The 16,631-nt window shown below is 38.1% G+C and overlaps 1 protein-coding gene across 8 annotated transcripts in view; it reads left to right on the forward strand.

The window, feature by feature from the left end:
- The window catches only part of SCEL (sciellin), a 97,717-nt gene that overhangs the window by 49,006 nt on the left and 32,080 nt on the right, over positions 1-16,631 (forward strand). For 6 of the 8 annotated variants that reach the window (XM_072976373.1, XM_072976378.1, XM_072976375.1 and 3 more), the window contains 9 exons: positions 763-822; positions 4,669-4,713; positions 5,861-5,920; positions 6,221-6,280; positions 9,461-9,520; positions 10,690-10,749; positions 13,504-13,563; positions 14,204-14,263; positions 15,547-15,606. In XM_072976373.1, coding sequence (XP_072832474.1) covers positions 763-822; positions 4,669-4,713; positions 5,861-5,920; positions 6,221-6,280; positions 9,461-9,520; positions 10,690-10,749; positions 13,504-13,563; positions 14,204-14,263; positions 15,547-15,606 — 525 coding nt within the window. The remainder of the gene's footprint in view (positions 1-762; positions 823-4,668; positions 4,714-5,860; positions 5,921-6,220; positions 6,281-9,460; positions 9,521-10,689; positions 10,750-13,503; positions 13,564-14,203; positions 14,264-15,546; positions 15,607-16,631) is intronic. The other 2 variants (XM_072976374.1, XM_072976377.1) reach the window with 2 other exon arrangements.

Raw genomic sequence — 16,631 nt, forward strand, 5'->3', positions numbered from 1 at the left:
CGAAAGAGCACACTTAGGAGAAACAGACTTCTCTACCACCAGCACCTTCAGTGCACTTATATGCATTCCAAATCTCTAAAAGTCAGTTATGTTTCCCCAATGTACTTGACTACAACATTATTTTTTTCATGGAACTCTATTAACCTCCTATAAGATATTGCTCATGAACCACAGGTCTTAACTACAGGTAAACCTCTAAGGACCTCCAGAATTATTTCTTTTCATTATCTAGGGAGGCCAGTATGGATTCAAGCCCATTATTGTGTCTACGGTTTTAAATGTACTTTCTTTTTTGGAAACCTAAGAAGACAGATACTTTCACCTCATATAAGGGACTAATTAATCATCTGTATATGTTGCTTGATGTTCCCTGGTTGGTAGAAAAAATTCTGAATATACTCTGTGTTTACTTGTGCAGTTAATGGAATTTTCTTTTCCATATCCTTTTTTAAGTATGTAAGTTGAGAGCAGCTGATACAAGTCTTTGGGAGACACTGTAGTTATTTCAGTGAGCACTAGATGGCAGAGCCAATGCCCAAGTGGAGTGACTGGCATGTGCGTGTGTGCGTGTGCGTGTGTGTGTGTGTGTGTGTTTGTTTGCATGTTGATATGATAGAACTATTTTGTTATTCAGTTAAACTCATAATTTCTGAACAACACATGGACGATTACTTTTTTCACTGAGAACAGGTAAGAAATTTTAGCTACTTCAAAGATAGCTCTACTGTCATTGACTTTGTGTTTATTTTTCATTGTATGAAGGAGTCAGGATCTTGAGAACATCGTCACAGTGGCCACTTCACTTCAGAAAGCTGACAAGGGGTGAGAGCTTGGAGCTTTTGAGCTTGAGTTTTGAGATTTTTGTTTCAAAAATGCTTAACCAGTACCTTTAAACGTACCAAAAGTGAACAAAATCCCAATGCTGTTGTATTATTTATAATTTGAGAGAAGACAGACTCAGTCTCTCTAGCTTAGTGTCCCTGGAAAATGAGCAGCACTGCCATTTATGCACCTTCCTCTTCCTCTGCTTTCTCTTCTGGTGACTGATGCTCATCCCAGTCTCCTCAGCTGTCCATGGTTTTGATTTTGTTCTGAATCCCCAGTCCTGTATTTACATTGCTGGCTCAGATCTCTATTTATCCATCTTCCCAGCACCCCCATTTAGAATGTCCTAGGCTGTTTCCAGCTTCCTTTCAACTTTTCAAATTCCCAAATGTGCTATTTCCTGACTTCTCTCTGTTCTTTAATTCAGACAAGCTCACCTTTCTGGAATCATTTTTTATTCTTCCACATCTTGTCCCCTCTATATAGTATCAAGCATGTATGGATTAAATATCTAAAATACCCCAGATGCCCACATGCCCACATGGCCTCACCCCAGTTCGTACTCTCATTGCTTCCATCACAGGTTATTAGAGTAGCCATCCAGATTGACTTACACTCCTTCAACTAAACCATTACTATCCATCACTACCAGATTGTTCTTTCTATATTTCTGCTTAAAAAAATCACTGCACTGGCTCCCCATTGCCCATTCAATTACATATAACCTCATTCAAGGTTTTTGTTAACCTGGCTCCCACCTAACATTCCTTTGCTATTTCTGACTTTATCCTTATATTTCCCTACATGAAATACCAAATTAAACCACTTATTTTCTATAGTTTCCAGAGCCTCTGCCTTTGTTTATACTATTCCACCCACATGGTGGCCTTTTCCAGCCTCAAGGCTATCATATCAATCCACCCACATCCTACCCACTTTTCAAGTTCCAGATCAAATACCACCTTCTCTGTGAGGCCTTCCCTGAGTGACCCTGTGAGATGTGGCTTCTGCCTTTCTGAGCTATTAGAGCCCCATCATTCACAACTAATCACATTTGATACTGTTTCATGGTATTTATGTACATGTCTCATCTTCTCTGTTATCTCTTTAATCTCTCAGAGCAGATAGTTTGTCTTATTCGCCAGGATCGGACACAATGCTTTGTGCAAAGTAGAAGTGTCTATGAGTAGTGAGAAAACCCTGAGTATAAATATCCTGTAGTTTCAGTCCCACGCCTACGAGAATTTCCCTTGCTCAGTGGAATTTCGCAGCGCTGAGAGTGTTATTAGGGACTGCAGTCTCAATCAAAAGGACTGAAGAGAAGAAACAAGAAGTGACATTTAGCTCTTCTCTGCAAATTCAGGCACAAAATAAAGGCTCTAAATCCATGACAGAGATGGTAGAAATTATCCCGAATGTTTCATTTTCATTTCTTCTGTTGTCTAAGGGCCTAGATCTCTCATTTTATCTATCTATCTATCTATCTATCTATCTATCTATCTATCTATCTATCTATCTATCTACCTATCTATTTATGTTTGAAAGAATGTTTTCTTTTTAATAGAGACTAGATAGTTTTTTGGTGGGTGATAAGGCTCTTTAAGGGAGAGGTAGGTGAGTGATGCTGAAGGACAGTTATGGTTTGGCATCCATCAAACAAAACCAGTGAGAGCTGCAGCTGGTTTAACTTTCCTGTCCCCTCTCCCTCACCGATGATGCACGAATTCCACAGCCACATCGATTCTTCATGGGGAGAAGTTGTTGCTTTGACAGGGGCCAGGGGATATGTCTGTTGCATCATTGATAGCTGAGTATTGTTACTGTGGGCTGTCTGTTGGGACTAAAAATAGCTTTATTTACCCAAGTCACTCTTTGTGATACTCCTTTGGGAAATGGACTATTACTTCTATCTGACTAAAAGCATTTAATTTATTGTAAATGCAGTGGTGAAACTTAATATCCAAAGCTTTCATCAGTTTCAGGTCATTTGAAAAGCTCAGCTTCTTTGTTCAGAATGCAATTTCCATTTTACTTAATTTCCCACAGAGTGTCTTCTCCTGACTTGTGCTAATTTTTTTGTGGAACCCCAAATCCTGATAATCTTATCATTGTGGCTCATACCAGTCAGAAAGGTATGGGGCTAAAATTTACAAGATTCTTGGGTTTGCTCTTTGTCTTGGGGACGTGGACATTTGCAGCCTCAGAGTTGGAAGGCAGAAATTCAAGCAAGAAGTAACAGTGCAGCACTGTGTCAAGGGGCTGGGTAGTGTTGGTCCCACACGAGGATAGAATGTTAATCAATTTTTCATCAGAGTCAGCAAATTTTATGTTTCAATATTTATTCCCAGCCTTCAACCCTATCATTGACTACGCAGTGTTACTTTAAAGGATTCATCTCTGTGATGGCTGTTGATTGAATGTGCTTTTAGGATCCTTAAGAGGACTGTCCCAGCAGCTATTCTGGTGATCTCTTGTGCCAGGCATCTTCCAAGCACATAAGTGACTCAGAGACCTTACCGCTCTAAGGCTGAGCCAAAATCTTGGTGCCTCTAAATTCAGCTTAAAAATAAATGTAGCAAGCATTTATTAAATGCAAAAGTTAATACTGACTGGGAACTGTTTATTATAATGGCCAAAATTAATTAAATGAAAGTTTGACTTGCCAGGTGTCAATGTTAATCACTTTATATTCATTAACTTAAACTGGTTCTCTTCTGAAGTGTATACAATGAGTATTCTTATTTTACAGATGAAAAAAACTGGCAGCAAGAGGTTAGGTAACTCACCCAGAGTCACCAACTTAATAAGCAGTGAATCCTGGATTGGAATCCAGGTGTCCTCGACTTGGGAACTTGAGTGTCTAACTCCTGAGTACCTTGGCCTCGTGTCCTCTGGTCAACACCAGTGATGACTCATGAAGAAAGGGGAACATTGAGAAAGTGTGGAAATGTGTGATTCTAGAGGACGGATCAGGGAGAAGTGAGACTGAGAACTGGACAGCTGATGAGGAAGGCGAGAGAATTGGGGGCGATGGGGATGGAGAGTTGAGGAGAGACGTGCTCTGAGGAGCCAACAGGAACAAGAAGCCCCTGTGGCTGCCTTCTCTGGGGAGCCAGTTGAGCTCATGGGGTTCTAATGAATATTCTGGAACCCAGGGGTTTAGCTTGAACAGGTGACTCCTGAGGAAGCAGCCAACAGTCTTCAGAGTTCCCAAATACGGAAACAGGAGAGGAAATTTAGCTGACCTGGAATGAAGGAGAGTAGGATTCAGGAAGGAAGCCAGATTTACAGGTAAATGACTGTTTTCCATTAACAGCTTTGTGCAAGTACATTCTACAAAGCTAGAATCTATAATTGGTCAATGTATGTATATTTGTTGATACAATTAAAACCGGTATTAAGCATCTACTCTGTGAAAAACACTGTATTAAATACTGAAAAGGATCCAATATAAAATACAGTTCTAAATTTTAAGTGGGGGTATGTGTGCGTTTGTGTGCATAGTATGTGTAGGAGCAAGAACATTAATGTGAGACAAGTGTGTAATTACAACATTACAAAGTACAGCTATGTAAGTACCATAAAGGAGATACAAAAATCCAAAATGCTGCCAGGCTTCCAAAAAGGTAGAGGACTCTGTTCAGTTAAAGGACTGGGGAAGATTTCTTGGAGAAAAATGTGTTTGAGGAGGGCTTTGAAAGATAGACAGGATTTTCACGGATGATAAGGTGGGATATATGTTGAGCTTCAGAGAACTCAGAAATAGTTATTTTAAGGTGAATCTGCCCCTTGAGCCTGGGCAGGCTTTTACTGATGTGAGATTATTTTTTCATTTCTCCAAAGTGAAGAATTGGATAATCTCATCAAAATGAACAAAAGCTTGAACAGGTAAGATTTTAAAACATTTATTTTTCACTTTATTACTGAATTTACTTTGTTACTTTTCAGTATGCAAGCATGAGGACCTACATACTGGGCTAAAGTGTTGTACAAATCTTGAATAAAAAGCTTACAGAAATCAGCACCATTTCATCATTATTATGAATGGTTTACAATTGAAAGATAATAATATTAAAGTGTCTTTGATTTTTGTTCTCCATTGTTTAGTAAGGCAGTTATAAAAATAACCACGTTTCTGTTCCTGAAATACTAACATATTAGTAAGTAAACAGAGTCTGGTCACTAAATGCTTTTAGTTTAACCACTACAAAAAACCCTCATTATCTTAGTTAACATTATCTCCTTATTTTAAGTCATTTATAATTGCATAATTTAAAAATCACGTTACTTGAAGTGTGTGTTAGAGGTTGTGCAGTTTTATTCTCTCTCTGTCACTTGGCTACTAACATATGAAAACAGGCAGGGACCAAAGAGAAGGAGGAACAAAGCAAATGTCAAATGCACTCATGGATCTGAGGATCAAAAGATGTGATTTTCCCATACCCTGTTCTGACGATGATGATCTATATGATTGCCTGTCAACAACTCACTGCAATTTGCTGCCTTTCAGTTCTCTTATTGATAAAGAGAGGCAGTATTAAGACTCAGACTCTGCAGCCTGCTAAGGCCAGGCGGGTAGAAATAAGTGAAGGGAGCTGACTCTGGAACGTGAGGCAGTGCCCTGTCGGGGGTGCCCAGCTGTTTCTCAGCTCCAGCAGATGTTGCCACAGAGAATCTGAGCCCAGAGATGCAGGACAGTTTCAGGAGATCCTGAAATTCCAGGTGTTGTGGCCAGCTTTGTAAATATTGGCTCACATTAAAAACAAATCACTTCATGAATGCCAAAAGCACATCCATGGACCTTTTAGGCTTGTGGATCCCCAGTTTCTATCTTTTCTTTTCTCTAGGTCCACTGCAATTTAAATTTGAATCTGGGAAAAGCCTAGTTGGCATAAAATGATTTCAAAAATTGTGACTCGCCTTTCCTAACCAGCTTTCTGTTTCCTGTCTTAGATGTAAACTGATCTATGTTTTTGTAAGAGTTAAGTATCCTATATGACCACTGATGAGGTTTTTTTATTCAATACATTTAAAGAAATCAAGGTCTTGATGGTCTCTTCAGAGGAAATCTTAAGGCAGAGCCAACAGAGAAAAGGTAAGTGCATCTGTCTCGAAACTGAAAATATTATCTCCCAGATTGCTTGTTTCATTCTTTCAGACATTAGCTGGGAGGGAGTTATATCCTCTGGCATAAAATGTACTAGCAGATGGGGCCATGCACTCAGTATTGTACATTTAGTTCAGACATAATTGCCCAGAAGGATTTCTGCTCTTCTATTCAGTAAGAGTAAATGAGCAATTCATGACAAATTTTTACTGTATCTGACCTTTCAAGATACCAGACAATTTTATTTCAATATGCAATCTTTTATTTGAGTTTCTTTGTGTTTTATAGAGCCAAAAGCCTTGAAAATCTCATCTTTGGGAATCCCCAGACAGACAAAGATGGCAAAGGGTAAGATTTGACTGAGACTCTTACAGGCTTGTTTGATTGAGTCCTAAACTGTATACCATTTCCTGGGGGAGACCTCCTGCTCAAGACAAAAGTCAGACAGGCTGGTGGAACAGGCCCTTGACCAGGGTCAGGGGGTGGGTGGATAGCTTGATGCTGGCTCTGCCACCAACATCAATCTGCAGAACCCTGGACAAGTTGCTCAACCCCTGGAGGACCTCTGTTTCCTCATTCCATAAAATGAAGGGTGCGCTCTAGATGATCTCCAAGTTCCCTTTTGTATCTAAAAGTGAAAGATGTCAAACTGGCTGTTACAAGTAGTGGGCAGTAGGTTGCTTTGAGAACTTAATATATTTACTATGAGACATTTTGATGCCGGGAGCATGGCTCCTCACCGCTGAAGTCTTCTTTTTCTAAGAAGATACTAAGACCCTTTTCAATTGGAATCTTGATTGAGTCACTTCATATGTATATCTTGCCGATATATTTGTAAACATCTCAAGGTCAAGAGCCATGCTTTTATTTATTTTGTATCATAAAAAAGAGTGAGTTAATTAGCAATCAGTAACTGAATGGATAGCATTTGAAGAGGTTAACTTAGAGTTCTAGACTGATACTGATATACTGGAAAGTAAGCTACACTACTGATATTATTTTTCATGTTGAAAGAAATCAAACTTTTGACAATTTAGTTAAAGAAAACTCCAGAACAATTAAGAATGACAGAGGGTAAGGATTTATGAGTCTCTACTGCTTTTTCTCCAGATTGGCCGTTTACCTTGTATTCAGTTAGTCATTAAATTTGCCTTCCTAACATAATTGTCTCTATTGTCCTGGTTATCTTTAAAAACCATTGATCTGTGCCAATCTGTACACAGACGGGTATTCTAGCTTTCCAAGTCAATCTTGGCAGCATGCCTTCTTAACATTCTCGGATTTAAAACACTGAACAAAGTCCGTTTAATGAAAAGCGTTGGCGATCACAATCTCCATTCAGACATTGAATGCGTATTGACAACATGTTACTATAATGTGAATGTGCAAGCATTATTACAGGTGATTTTTTTTCAAATGGAGAACAGATGAAATGGGAAAGCAGTCAGTTCTCTGTAAGTGGTTATATGAGTTTTGTAGGAAAAGATGAGATTTCAAAATTTTAAGAAATGAAGTTGAGAAAGTTCCACAAAAGTGTTGGAAATTAGGAAAAGTGGGATGAGCGTCACAAGTAAATTTCTGTGTGGGCTCGGAAGGAGAAAAGAGAAGCGATGTGTAATCTGGGCTAATTTGACAGCAACTGGCATTTGATGCAGAAATGAGGGGTCCCATTGGTATAGTAGGGAGAGCCCACAGTCCCTGTCTCTTCTTCCCTCCCTCTCTCCCATCTTTCTTTCTTATATGGAAGGAACCTCAAATGTTAACAGCCTTATTGCAGTGAGAGACAGATGAAAATGGCATTGAACTATTGGGGAATTTAGAGAGATTCTCTTTCATGTTCCCTAATTGCTTTAAGCTGTTGATGTGTGAAAGTTTTACTGGCTGTGGTCAACTCATATAAAGTACTAAGGTCATCATAAAGTTATCTCTAACATGACTTGTCTAAATCTTCAAAGTGTTTAGATTTTAAATGTTGATCCTCTTATTTCTACTCCTGATGTGAATGATTTCCACGTTTAAAAAAGTCAGTATTTCAACACACGTGTTGAAATTAGTTTCTCACCAACCCACCCTCAAAGGACAAAGAAAGCAAGATCTGAGGCCTGGAGGGAACTTTTACTTGTAAACTGATGTAATCACGGCTGAGTAATGGATGGGTCCTTACTATGAGGGTAGTTAGCACATCAGCATTTTACATGAGAAGAGCCGCTTGAATTAGACATTTTTAAAGGCTTCTGATGCTTTAGGTACTGCTTAGCCCTGTTATGAGAAATCTGCTGTTGTCAGAAGAAATTGAATTGTTGTCTTTCTTTCTCTCTCTCTGCCCTCCCGGCCCCCTCCAATGTTACAAAGAAACCAAGACCTTGGGAGTCTTATTAAAGTTAATCAGAGGACTGACAAAAATGGAAAAGTGTCCGTAAAGCTCCTAACGTGATGCGGCTCCCTTTTTCCATGGTAACGTTTCACACCTCGTTAGAAACGGGTGTGTTATGCTTTCCTCTGCCACAGATGAACTGTTGTGCTTTGGGGCCAATCAGAGATAGCAGGCAAAGGAATAGGGTGGATCCTGTTTCCACAGGACCACACGTTTGAGATGCATTGAAGTAAGTGCAGGAACGCCTGTTGCATAATCTCCAGCATTATATTTTCTTAAATAATTAAAAAATGAGACAAAGTTCATATTTAAACTAAGAAATATAAAGGACAAAATTGCAAAGTGAGAAATGTGTTGGTGAAGCTTTTCTGAACTGATTTAAACCAATTACTGCTGTGGAAATTAATCAAAATATGCTAAGGGATTATTACATCAAAGTTTTCAGATTATTTGGCCCTGGAAACATCTGATACCCTTTCAGGAACATTCTTATTTATACGGATTTCAGAGAAAATTGAGTGTATCCTAACTGACATAAGGTTTTCGTGTTTTTTTTTCCAAAGAAGCCAAGATCTCAAAATGATTATCAAAGCAAACGCCAGGGCAGATAAAACCATCAGAAGGGGAGAGCTGCCTTGATGTTTCTGAATCTTGGTAGTTTTCTCCTGGGTTAACTGTGAACTTCTCAGTATGTTGAGGGGGATCACATCTTTGAGTTTGTCTTCTCTCTTCTGTGTCTGAACCCTTTCAGGGCAGATAGAATGTCTCTGTACAAGGGGGGAGGGTATAGTTCAGTGGTAGACTGCATGCTTAGCATGCAGGAGGTGATGGGTTCTATCCCAGTACCTCCATTAAATAAATAATAATCGTAAATAAACCTATACCTCCCCAAAAAACAAAAAGAATGTCTCCAGTACAGTCTATCTAAATTTAAATTTACATAAAGCTCAGTAGAATCCTAGAGATTAACTTAACTATATTATTAATAGGTCATTTTTATAATAAAAATGAGTTTAATACTGGTATAATTGAATTAATTAATATCATCAATAATATAGAATTATATTGGATTAATTAATAACATCACTAATATGGAATGTGTTTGTAAAAATACTGTGGGGATACTTTGAAACTTATCTAAACTTTTTTTAAAGGAGTGAAGACCTTGATAATATTATCAAAGTGAATTCCAGAGAAAGTGAAAACACCACTGGGTAAGACTTCTGAGTATCTTTAAATCTCATTTCTGTAAATGACAATAAGATAAAATGATTTGGCATTTTAATTTCACAAATATATTTTACTAACAAAGAACTGGATAATAATGATGGGCCACATGATCTTCCCTCCTTGCTCCCAATAAAACTGCTTATTTTTGAAGAATTGTTCCAATGTTTAGTAGTAAGTTGCCTTTTCTCTGAGATTTTGATTTAGTTTTAGGGATGAGGTCCTGAATTGAATTTCTTTGTATCTAAAGAAAGACACAGTCTTGACAACATTTTAAAAGTGGATCTCCAAAATGACAGAGATAGCCAAGAGTGAGGCTTGACTGAAACTCTCGAAAATCAACTTCTCAGAAGGCAGCAGGGGAGGGGCTGGGCAGGTACACACCCTGGGAGTAAGAATATTCCACCACTCCTCTGCCCCAGGGCTGGGTCCACATGGCAGCAGTGCCCAGTCGTGATGCAACTGCCCTCCTCTACTGCCTTCTTTGGGTCCGGGTTATGCCCCTGTTGGTGTTACACAGTGCCTTTCAATGGGGCAATATATATCTCCCTGAGAAGTGAGTCATTAATTTTCCTACCATGTAAGGTGTTTTTCTGTTGCTCCTTATAACTCACTATAATCTAATTATATTTTTAAAGGCCTGGATTGGGTGAATGGTTGAATTTATATGAAGACATATATTCTTCTTATCCTCATTTTTAATATTGTTAAACTACGATTATTCTTAACATTATTCTTATTATTTAAAAAGAAAATCAGCAAGTATATCTGATTTGTTAGATGGAAATTTATATTCTATCTGGATCCAGGATAGAACTGTATCTACCTTACATCTCTTCAGTGCTACCCATCTGGGGTGTTCGGACAAGACGTGTCTCAGGGCCAAGCTGATTTTGTTAAATAGCAAGTTTCACATATACTTACGTGTTTAGAGAACAAAACAAAAATCATATGTTTCTTGTTGATAAATAAGGAGACATAAACGATCTTCAGCTCAAAATGTAAGAGAAGAATTTTCACTTGCATTTAGAGCTATAAAAATTACATTTGATGAAGAACTGGTATATTTACCACTTCTTAATTTTTCCAATCATTGTTCACTTGATTAGTGTTTTATTTTAACGACATTCATTAAAACTCATTTCCTTATTCAAAGGAAACAAGATCTCAATGGGCTTATTAAAGTGAATCCTGAAACAAATAAAAATATCAAGAGGTAAGTAATTTAAAGCTTTTTATTTTCCCTTTGACATTTATAAACACATTGGAATTCTGAGTGCTTATATTCAGGAAAGTAAATCGAAATTCAAACCAAATTGAGATCTTTTACCCCCAAATACACCATGTTAAGCAGTTCTATATGAGTGATACACTTGCATTTTTTTCTCTGGTGTTTACTATAAGGTAGATTTTGAGGAATTAAATGGGAATTTGATTACCCTTCTCTAGTGGGCTAAATGATTTATTTCTTTGTGTGTATGTTTGTGTAAGTGCGTATGTGCATGTGTAAGTAGCATGTTATGTATAAATGTATGTGTGTATATGTTAGTGTGTATGTAGAAGTGTGCTGGTATAAGTGTATGTGTGTGTATTAATCAGGGTTCTCCAGAGAAACAGAAACAATAGAATACATATTTTTAGAGAAAAAGAGACTTATCATAAGGAATTAGCATGTGCCCTTTGGAGGCTGAGAAGTCCCAAGATCTATAGTTGGCAAGCCGGAGACCTCAGAGAGCCAGTAGTGTGGCTCCAGTCCAAGTTTGAAGACCTAGAAACCAAGAAAGCCCACGGTTAAATTCCAGTCCAAGGGCAAGAGAAGAATGACTCAGGTCAAGCAGTCAGGCAGGTAACATCTATTCAGTCCTTCAACTGATTGGTCATGGCCCACCCACATTAGGAAAGACAATCTGCTTTACTCAGTCTACAGATTCAAATGTTAATCTCATCCCAAAACATCCTCACAGACACACCCAGAATAATATTTGACCAAATATGTGGACACCCTGTGGCCCAGTCAAGCTGATCCATGAAATTAACCATCACAGTGTGTGTATATGTAAGTGTATGTATAGGTAGTGTGTGTGTGTAAGTGTACGTGTATTATGTATAACAAGTGTATGTCTGTGGTTGTGTCAGTAGTACATGTGGATATACATGGATGTGTTTATGTGAAAACTGCGTGTGTACATGTGTAGCACATTTGTGTGTAGCATGTGTATGTGTATGTCGTGTAGTGCACGTTTAAAGATGAAGAGCTTAACAAAGTGTTCTTTGTTAAAAGAATTGCCCTACCCATGACTTGTCAAGTAAATCTGGAAAGCTTATGTCCTCTTGCTTTTAATTTTTTAAAAAACAGATGGAACATATCTGAAACTGAGCTTCTCAGCATCTTGCTGAAAACAGCGTACCAGATAATTCCATGTGGTTCCTTTTGAACTCTGTTCCATTCAGTTCGCTCAGTACATTTTATTCTGAGTTGATTCTAAAATGTGTCACTGATGCCTTCGGGCCCACTCAGTGGAGCAGGGGCTCCTCTCACTGAAAGCTGGTGCGCACTGTCAGGCTCTCCTGTTCCCAGCGGCACAGTGTGGTTGCAGGCCCAGCCACCCAGTGAGTTAGAGTCTTGTGCAGTTCTGAGACAAAATCACTGTTGTCCTTGGCTACCCGGGTGTTCCAGGCAGGTAACCTGAGGCAGTGAATGTGAGTAGGGAGTCCGAAGGACCTGGGTTGAAATTCTGGCTCTGTCACTTGCTAGCTGTGTTACCATGCTCCAATTTATGGTTTGGTTTGGTTTTTTGAGCACTCAAATCTGGAAACAGAATTCTGGGAGTTTTTTTTCTTAGTCACTGACATTCAAATTCCACATATTTTGTTTAGGCAAAAATCACCAAAATCAACAAAAGGTATTCTGGGGTTAACAGTTTGATTATTTGCATGAAAAAGGTCCAAATTTTTTTTTTGAAAAAAGTCCAAAATTTTTATTGCTGCTTTTAGCATGGGTACCACATTCTCAGACATCTGGATACAAATAAAAACTTGAGTCAACATCCAGCTGTTCCAAATATCTATATCTTTGATGTTGCATAGACACAATCTCAGAGATTTTGTGATTGTATCTTAGCAGGGCCACAGGGCATGGGAGTGCATGGTGTAAAAGTATCTTCTGTGGGCATTTTTTACCCACGTGGGACCCTCCATAGATCAGAAGAGCATTGGCTGGTATGGTGTATGTGGGAAAACACATGTAGAAGCTGTAGGAAAAACAAGATTCTATCAAGATCAGAAGCAGACATATTAGCAGGTAACCATCAAATACTGACGTGTTTGCAGTGACTACACAGAGTTTTATATCACAGGAAATATGGCTTACATTTCATAAGTATAGATTTTAATCCTTCTATTGATTCTTGTCAACAACAACTAGTCAAACTTTGTAGTTTTAACACACAGAAGTACCAGAAACAGATACCAGATTTGTATATCATGGATTTGAACAAGTTGGTGTATTTATCTTAATCCAGTGTCATAAACAGAAAATCTGCCAATGAATAACAATTTTGCAAAATATGGATTCTCCAAAGTTCAGAAGTCCTACAGCATGTTGGAAGTTAATGTGCTGAGGATGTGCTTTCTGGAATGTTCCATGAAATGTGTATACAGACTCTTAGAAAGTGTTTAGTGCACCTGGCAAAGGCTAAAATTGTAGCATTAAATGAATCAAAATTAAGTCCTAGTTCAGCATTTGCTAGTGGTCTAATGGCTCCAGGAAGAAAATACTGTCTCGCTGAGTCTCAGTGAGTTTCAGAGATGTGTAAATCCCTACATGCTTCTGCATGGTCACCTTTAACAGCCTTCAACTCTTAAGCGTGATCTCAATGAGGGTTTAGGCTTTTTCAGAGTTTCAATGAATAGTCTTATCCACTTGGTGCTAATCTATCATTAACCTCATCATTTTTTCTATGTTTTAAAGGGGCCAGAGCCTTGACAATCTCATCAAAGTGAGTCCTGAAGTAAACAGAGGTAACCCAGGGTGAGGATTATGTCTTATCTTCCTTCCCATCAAAATCTGCATTAATTTATGGCTCTCATTAGAGAAACTGTTTTGAAAAATCTGGATTGGAATCAGAAAGTCTGAACTCCATGACTTACCAGCTGGGTGCCTTTGAGCAAGTCCCTTGAACACTGAGCTGAGGCTTCTTTAGTTATAAAATGAGGCTCATAGTGTCTGTTCTATCTTTGTCATTTGATTTTCATAAGAATTAAGTGAAACAATGGATATAAAATCCCTTTAAAGCAAAAAGACACTACAAATGGAATTATTAACAAAACATAGTTTAGTTTTATCTACAGCATTAGATGGAATACTGAAAAGTGCCAGCCAGGTGAGAATTTTCAGCAACTAGTTCCTGAATTTATTTTTTTTTAACTCAGTCTTGCTCTGATTTAATGATTTTATTTTGAAGGTAAATGGGAAACTGAGCTAGTATACCAATGATTTGTATGGAGGTCAAATTTTTTACTCTTTACATGAGGGCATAGACTGGGATTGATTTCTCTCAAAACTTAATAGTAAAATTCATCTTGAGCACATGTATCTTTAATTTAAAGTACTTACTTGACTTAATTCCATTTTCATTTATTATGTTTTTGTTTGTCTTTTTTGTTTAAAGTTCCAAAGACCTCGACAATCTCATCAAAGCGAATCCAAGAACAGGAAACAACGGGCAAGGGTAAGGCAATACGCATCTCTTTTTTTGTTTCACGTTAACCAATGCGTAAAAACATAATCTAATCATCATTTCAGCAGACAGACGCTGCTAGAGTGCCAATGTATCAATGGTAGTTCAAGAAGAGCCATGAAGCCTCCATGACCTCATATGTAAAATGTTTAAGGTTTTGGTCAGTTAATTTCAAATATAACGGAGGTCACTCTGATTCATGCAGTGCACAGTTCTTTTCCCAGGATGGTTGGGACACTTACTCATTGATTTGTTTATTTTTCTTAAGTAGATGGATGGCATAGGGGAGAGGAAAGGGAATCAGACCAGAGTCCAGAGATGTGGGTCCTGGCCTGGCTCTGCCCTCACTAACTGTGTGAAGTGGGCCTGGCTACTCCCCATGTTTGGACTTCAGTTTTCTCACTCTCACAGTGAAGAAATTGGCCCGTGTGCTCCCTGGTCACTTCCAATGTCAGTTCAGCCACTATGTTCCAATAAGGTGGTTGGTGTTATGGAAAGTGCACACATTCTGGACTTAAGATTATTCAGCTTTAAATTCCTCCATGGCCACTACTAGACATGTGGGAAAAACTTAAATCTTCATGTGTCTCAGTTTTTCCCTTTGTGAAAATGGGATGATAATACTTCCTGCTGTTGACCTGAAACAGACTGCCAGATACTTCTCCTGCCCAGCATTTATTCAGGATCAGCAGAGAATTGCCATTTGCGATCTGCAACAATTACAAGCCACATGCAAGTCCCTGAAGGGCAAGGGAAGAACACTTTTATAGAGGACAAGGAAGTTGGGAGGGGATAGAAAACAAAGAGTCCACAGGGTTTTCAATGGCTGAGTCCTGGCAGGGGAGAAGAGGAGCCTGTCTTCCTTTTGGGCTCCGCTATCATGGCAGCAAGTGAGAGCTCCCCCTGCTGGTCTCCTAACTCTATTTCATTGTGGTTTCTGTTTTATTAATTTTTTTTACACTATTTCATAAATTGATGTGAGGATTAAATTATGTAAATCATGTAAATCACTTAGAACAGTGCCTGGCACATCATGAGGCTTCTAAAACCATTGATTATTATTTATTATTTTTATGCAGTTATAGTTATATCCAAATATATATGTTCAGAGTCAAAACTGAAAAAAACTCCAACCCTTTGAGATGATCTCTATTTTAATAAATATTTTATAGTTAAATATTTTTAGAATAAAATGTTTCTCAGTTTTAATAAACATCTGCAACCAGTTGCTATAAACTGACCATTGATTTGATCATTTCTTCAATGTTTTAAAGGGGCCAAAGTCTTGACAGCCTCATCAAAGTGGCTCCTGAAACAAACAGAACTAACCAAGGGTGAGATTTATGGAACTCTTCTGTTTCTCCATTCTTTTCTATTCAGCTCAAATAATTGTGATGAAATTCATTGTCTCACCACAGAGACAGCCAATAATGGGACCCAAAATCAACAGCTCTGTGTCAGAAACCTTGTGTTAAAGGCCTTATTCAGGGCTCCTGGTTGTGAATATTAGTGGAGGAATTCTTTAAAATATGGGAGTCATCTCTTATCAGTGTGGGATATGTGTTCCATGCTTGGGATTTCCCCAGAAAGAATCAAAATTTTCCATGAGATGAAACATCTTCCCCCAACAACTTCCCAGAGATAAGCAACCAAGAGGTCTTTATGTAAAGAAAAATCTTCCTTCATCCTTCGTTTTTACCCTGTCCTCTTACTGTTTATACTCAAACAATTCCTAAAGTTGGGAGGTCATTTTTAAAAATTATACTTGGTGGGGGTGAGTATAGATCAGTGGTAGAACGTATGCTTAGCATGCACAAGGTCCTGGGTTCGATTCCCATGTCCTCCATTAAAAAATAAAATAAAAATTATACTCAGTTCATTGAAATAATAAAGAATACAAAGAGTGACATTTGTCTTTTATAGAGAGAATTTTCTTTAAGGCACATGATTTTGTGTAAACAAAGAGATATAACAAAACCGTAAGTCTATTAAACATATATTGTTATGCTAGTTTGAACATGAATTAAATGCAAAAGATGCCAAAGTATATGTCTTCTTTGTGACAGATTTTCTATCTTACTTTATACATAGGAATTTTATTTTTACAGTAGGTAGCTAGTATATAAAGTTTATTAGCCTCGATCAGGAGTCAGAAACTTCTGCTTAAAGGCTAGAGAGTAAATATTTCAGGCTAGGGTCGCTGAAATAGTCTCTATTTTAACTAGTCAACTAGCTACCATAGATAATACATTGTAAGTGAATGGGCATGATTGTGTTCCAATAAAATTTTATTTATAAAACCAGCCTATAGACTGGGTTTAGCTTGAGGGTCATAGATTGCTGACTCCTGGACTAAGCA

The sequence above is a fragment of the Vicugna pacos genome, chromosome 14 (assembly GCF_048564905.1).
Source record: "Vicugna pacos chromosome 14, VicPac4, whole genome shotgun sequence".
NCBI lineage: Eukaryota > Metazoa > Chordata > Mammalia > Artiodactyla > Camelidae > Vicugna > Vicugna pacos.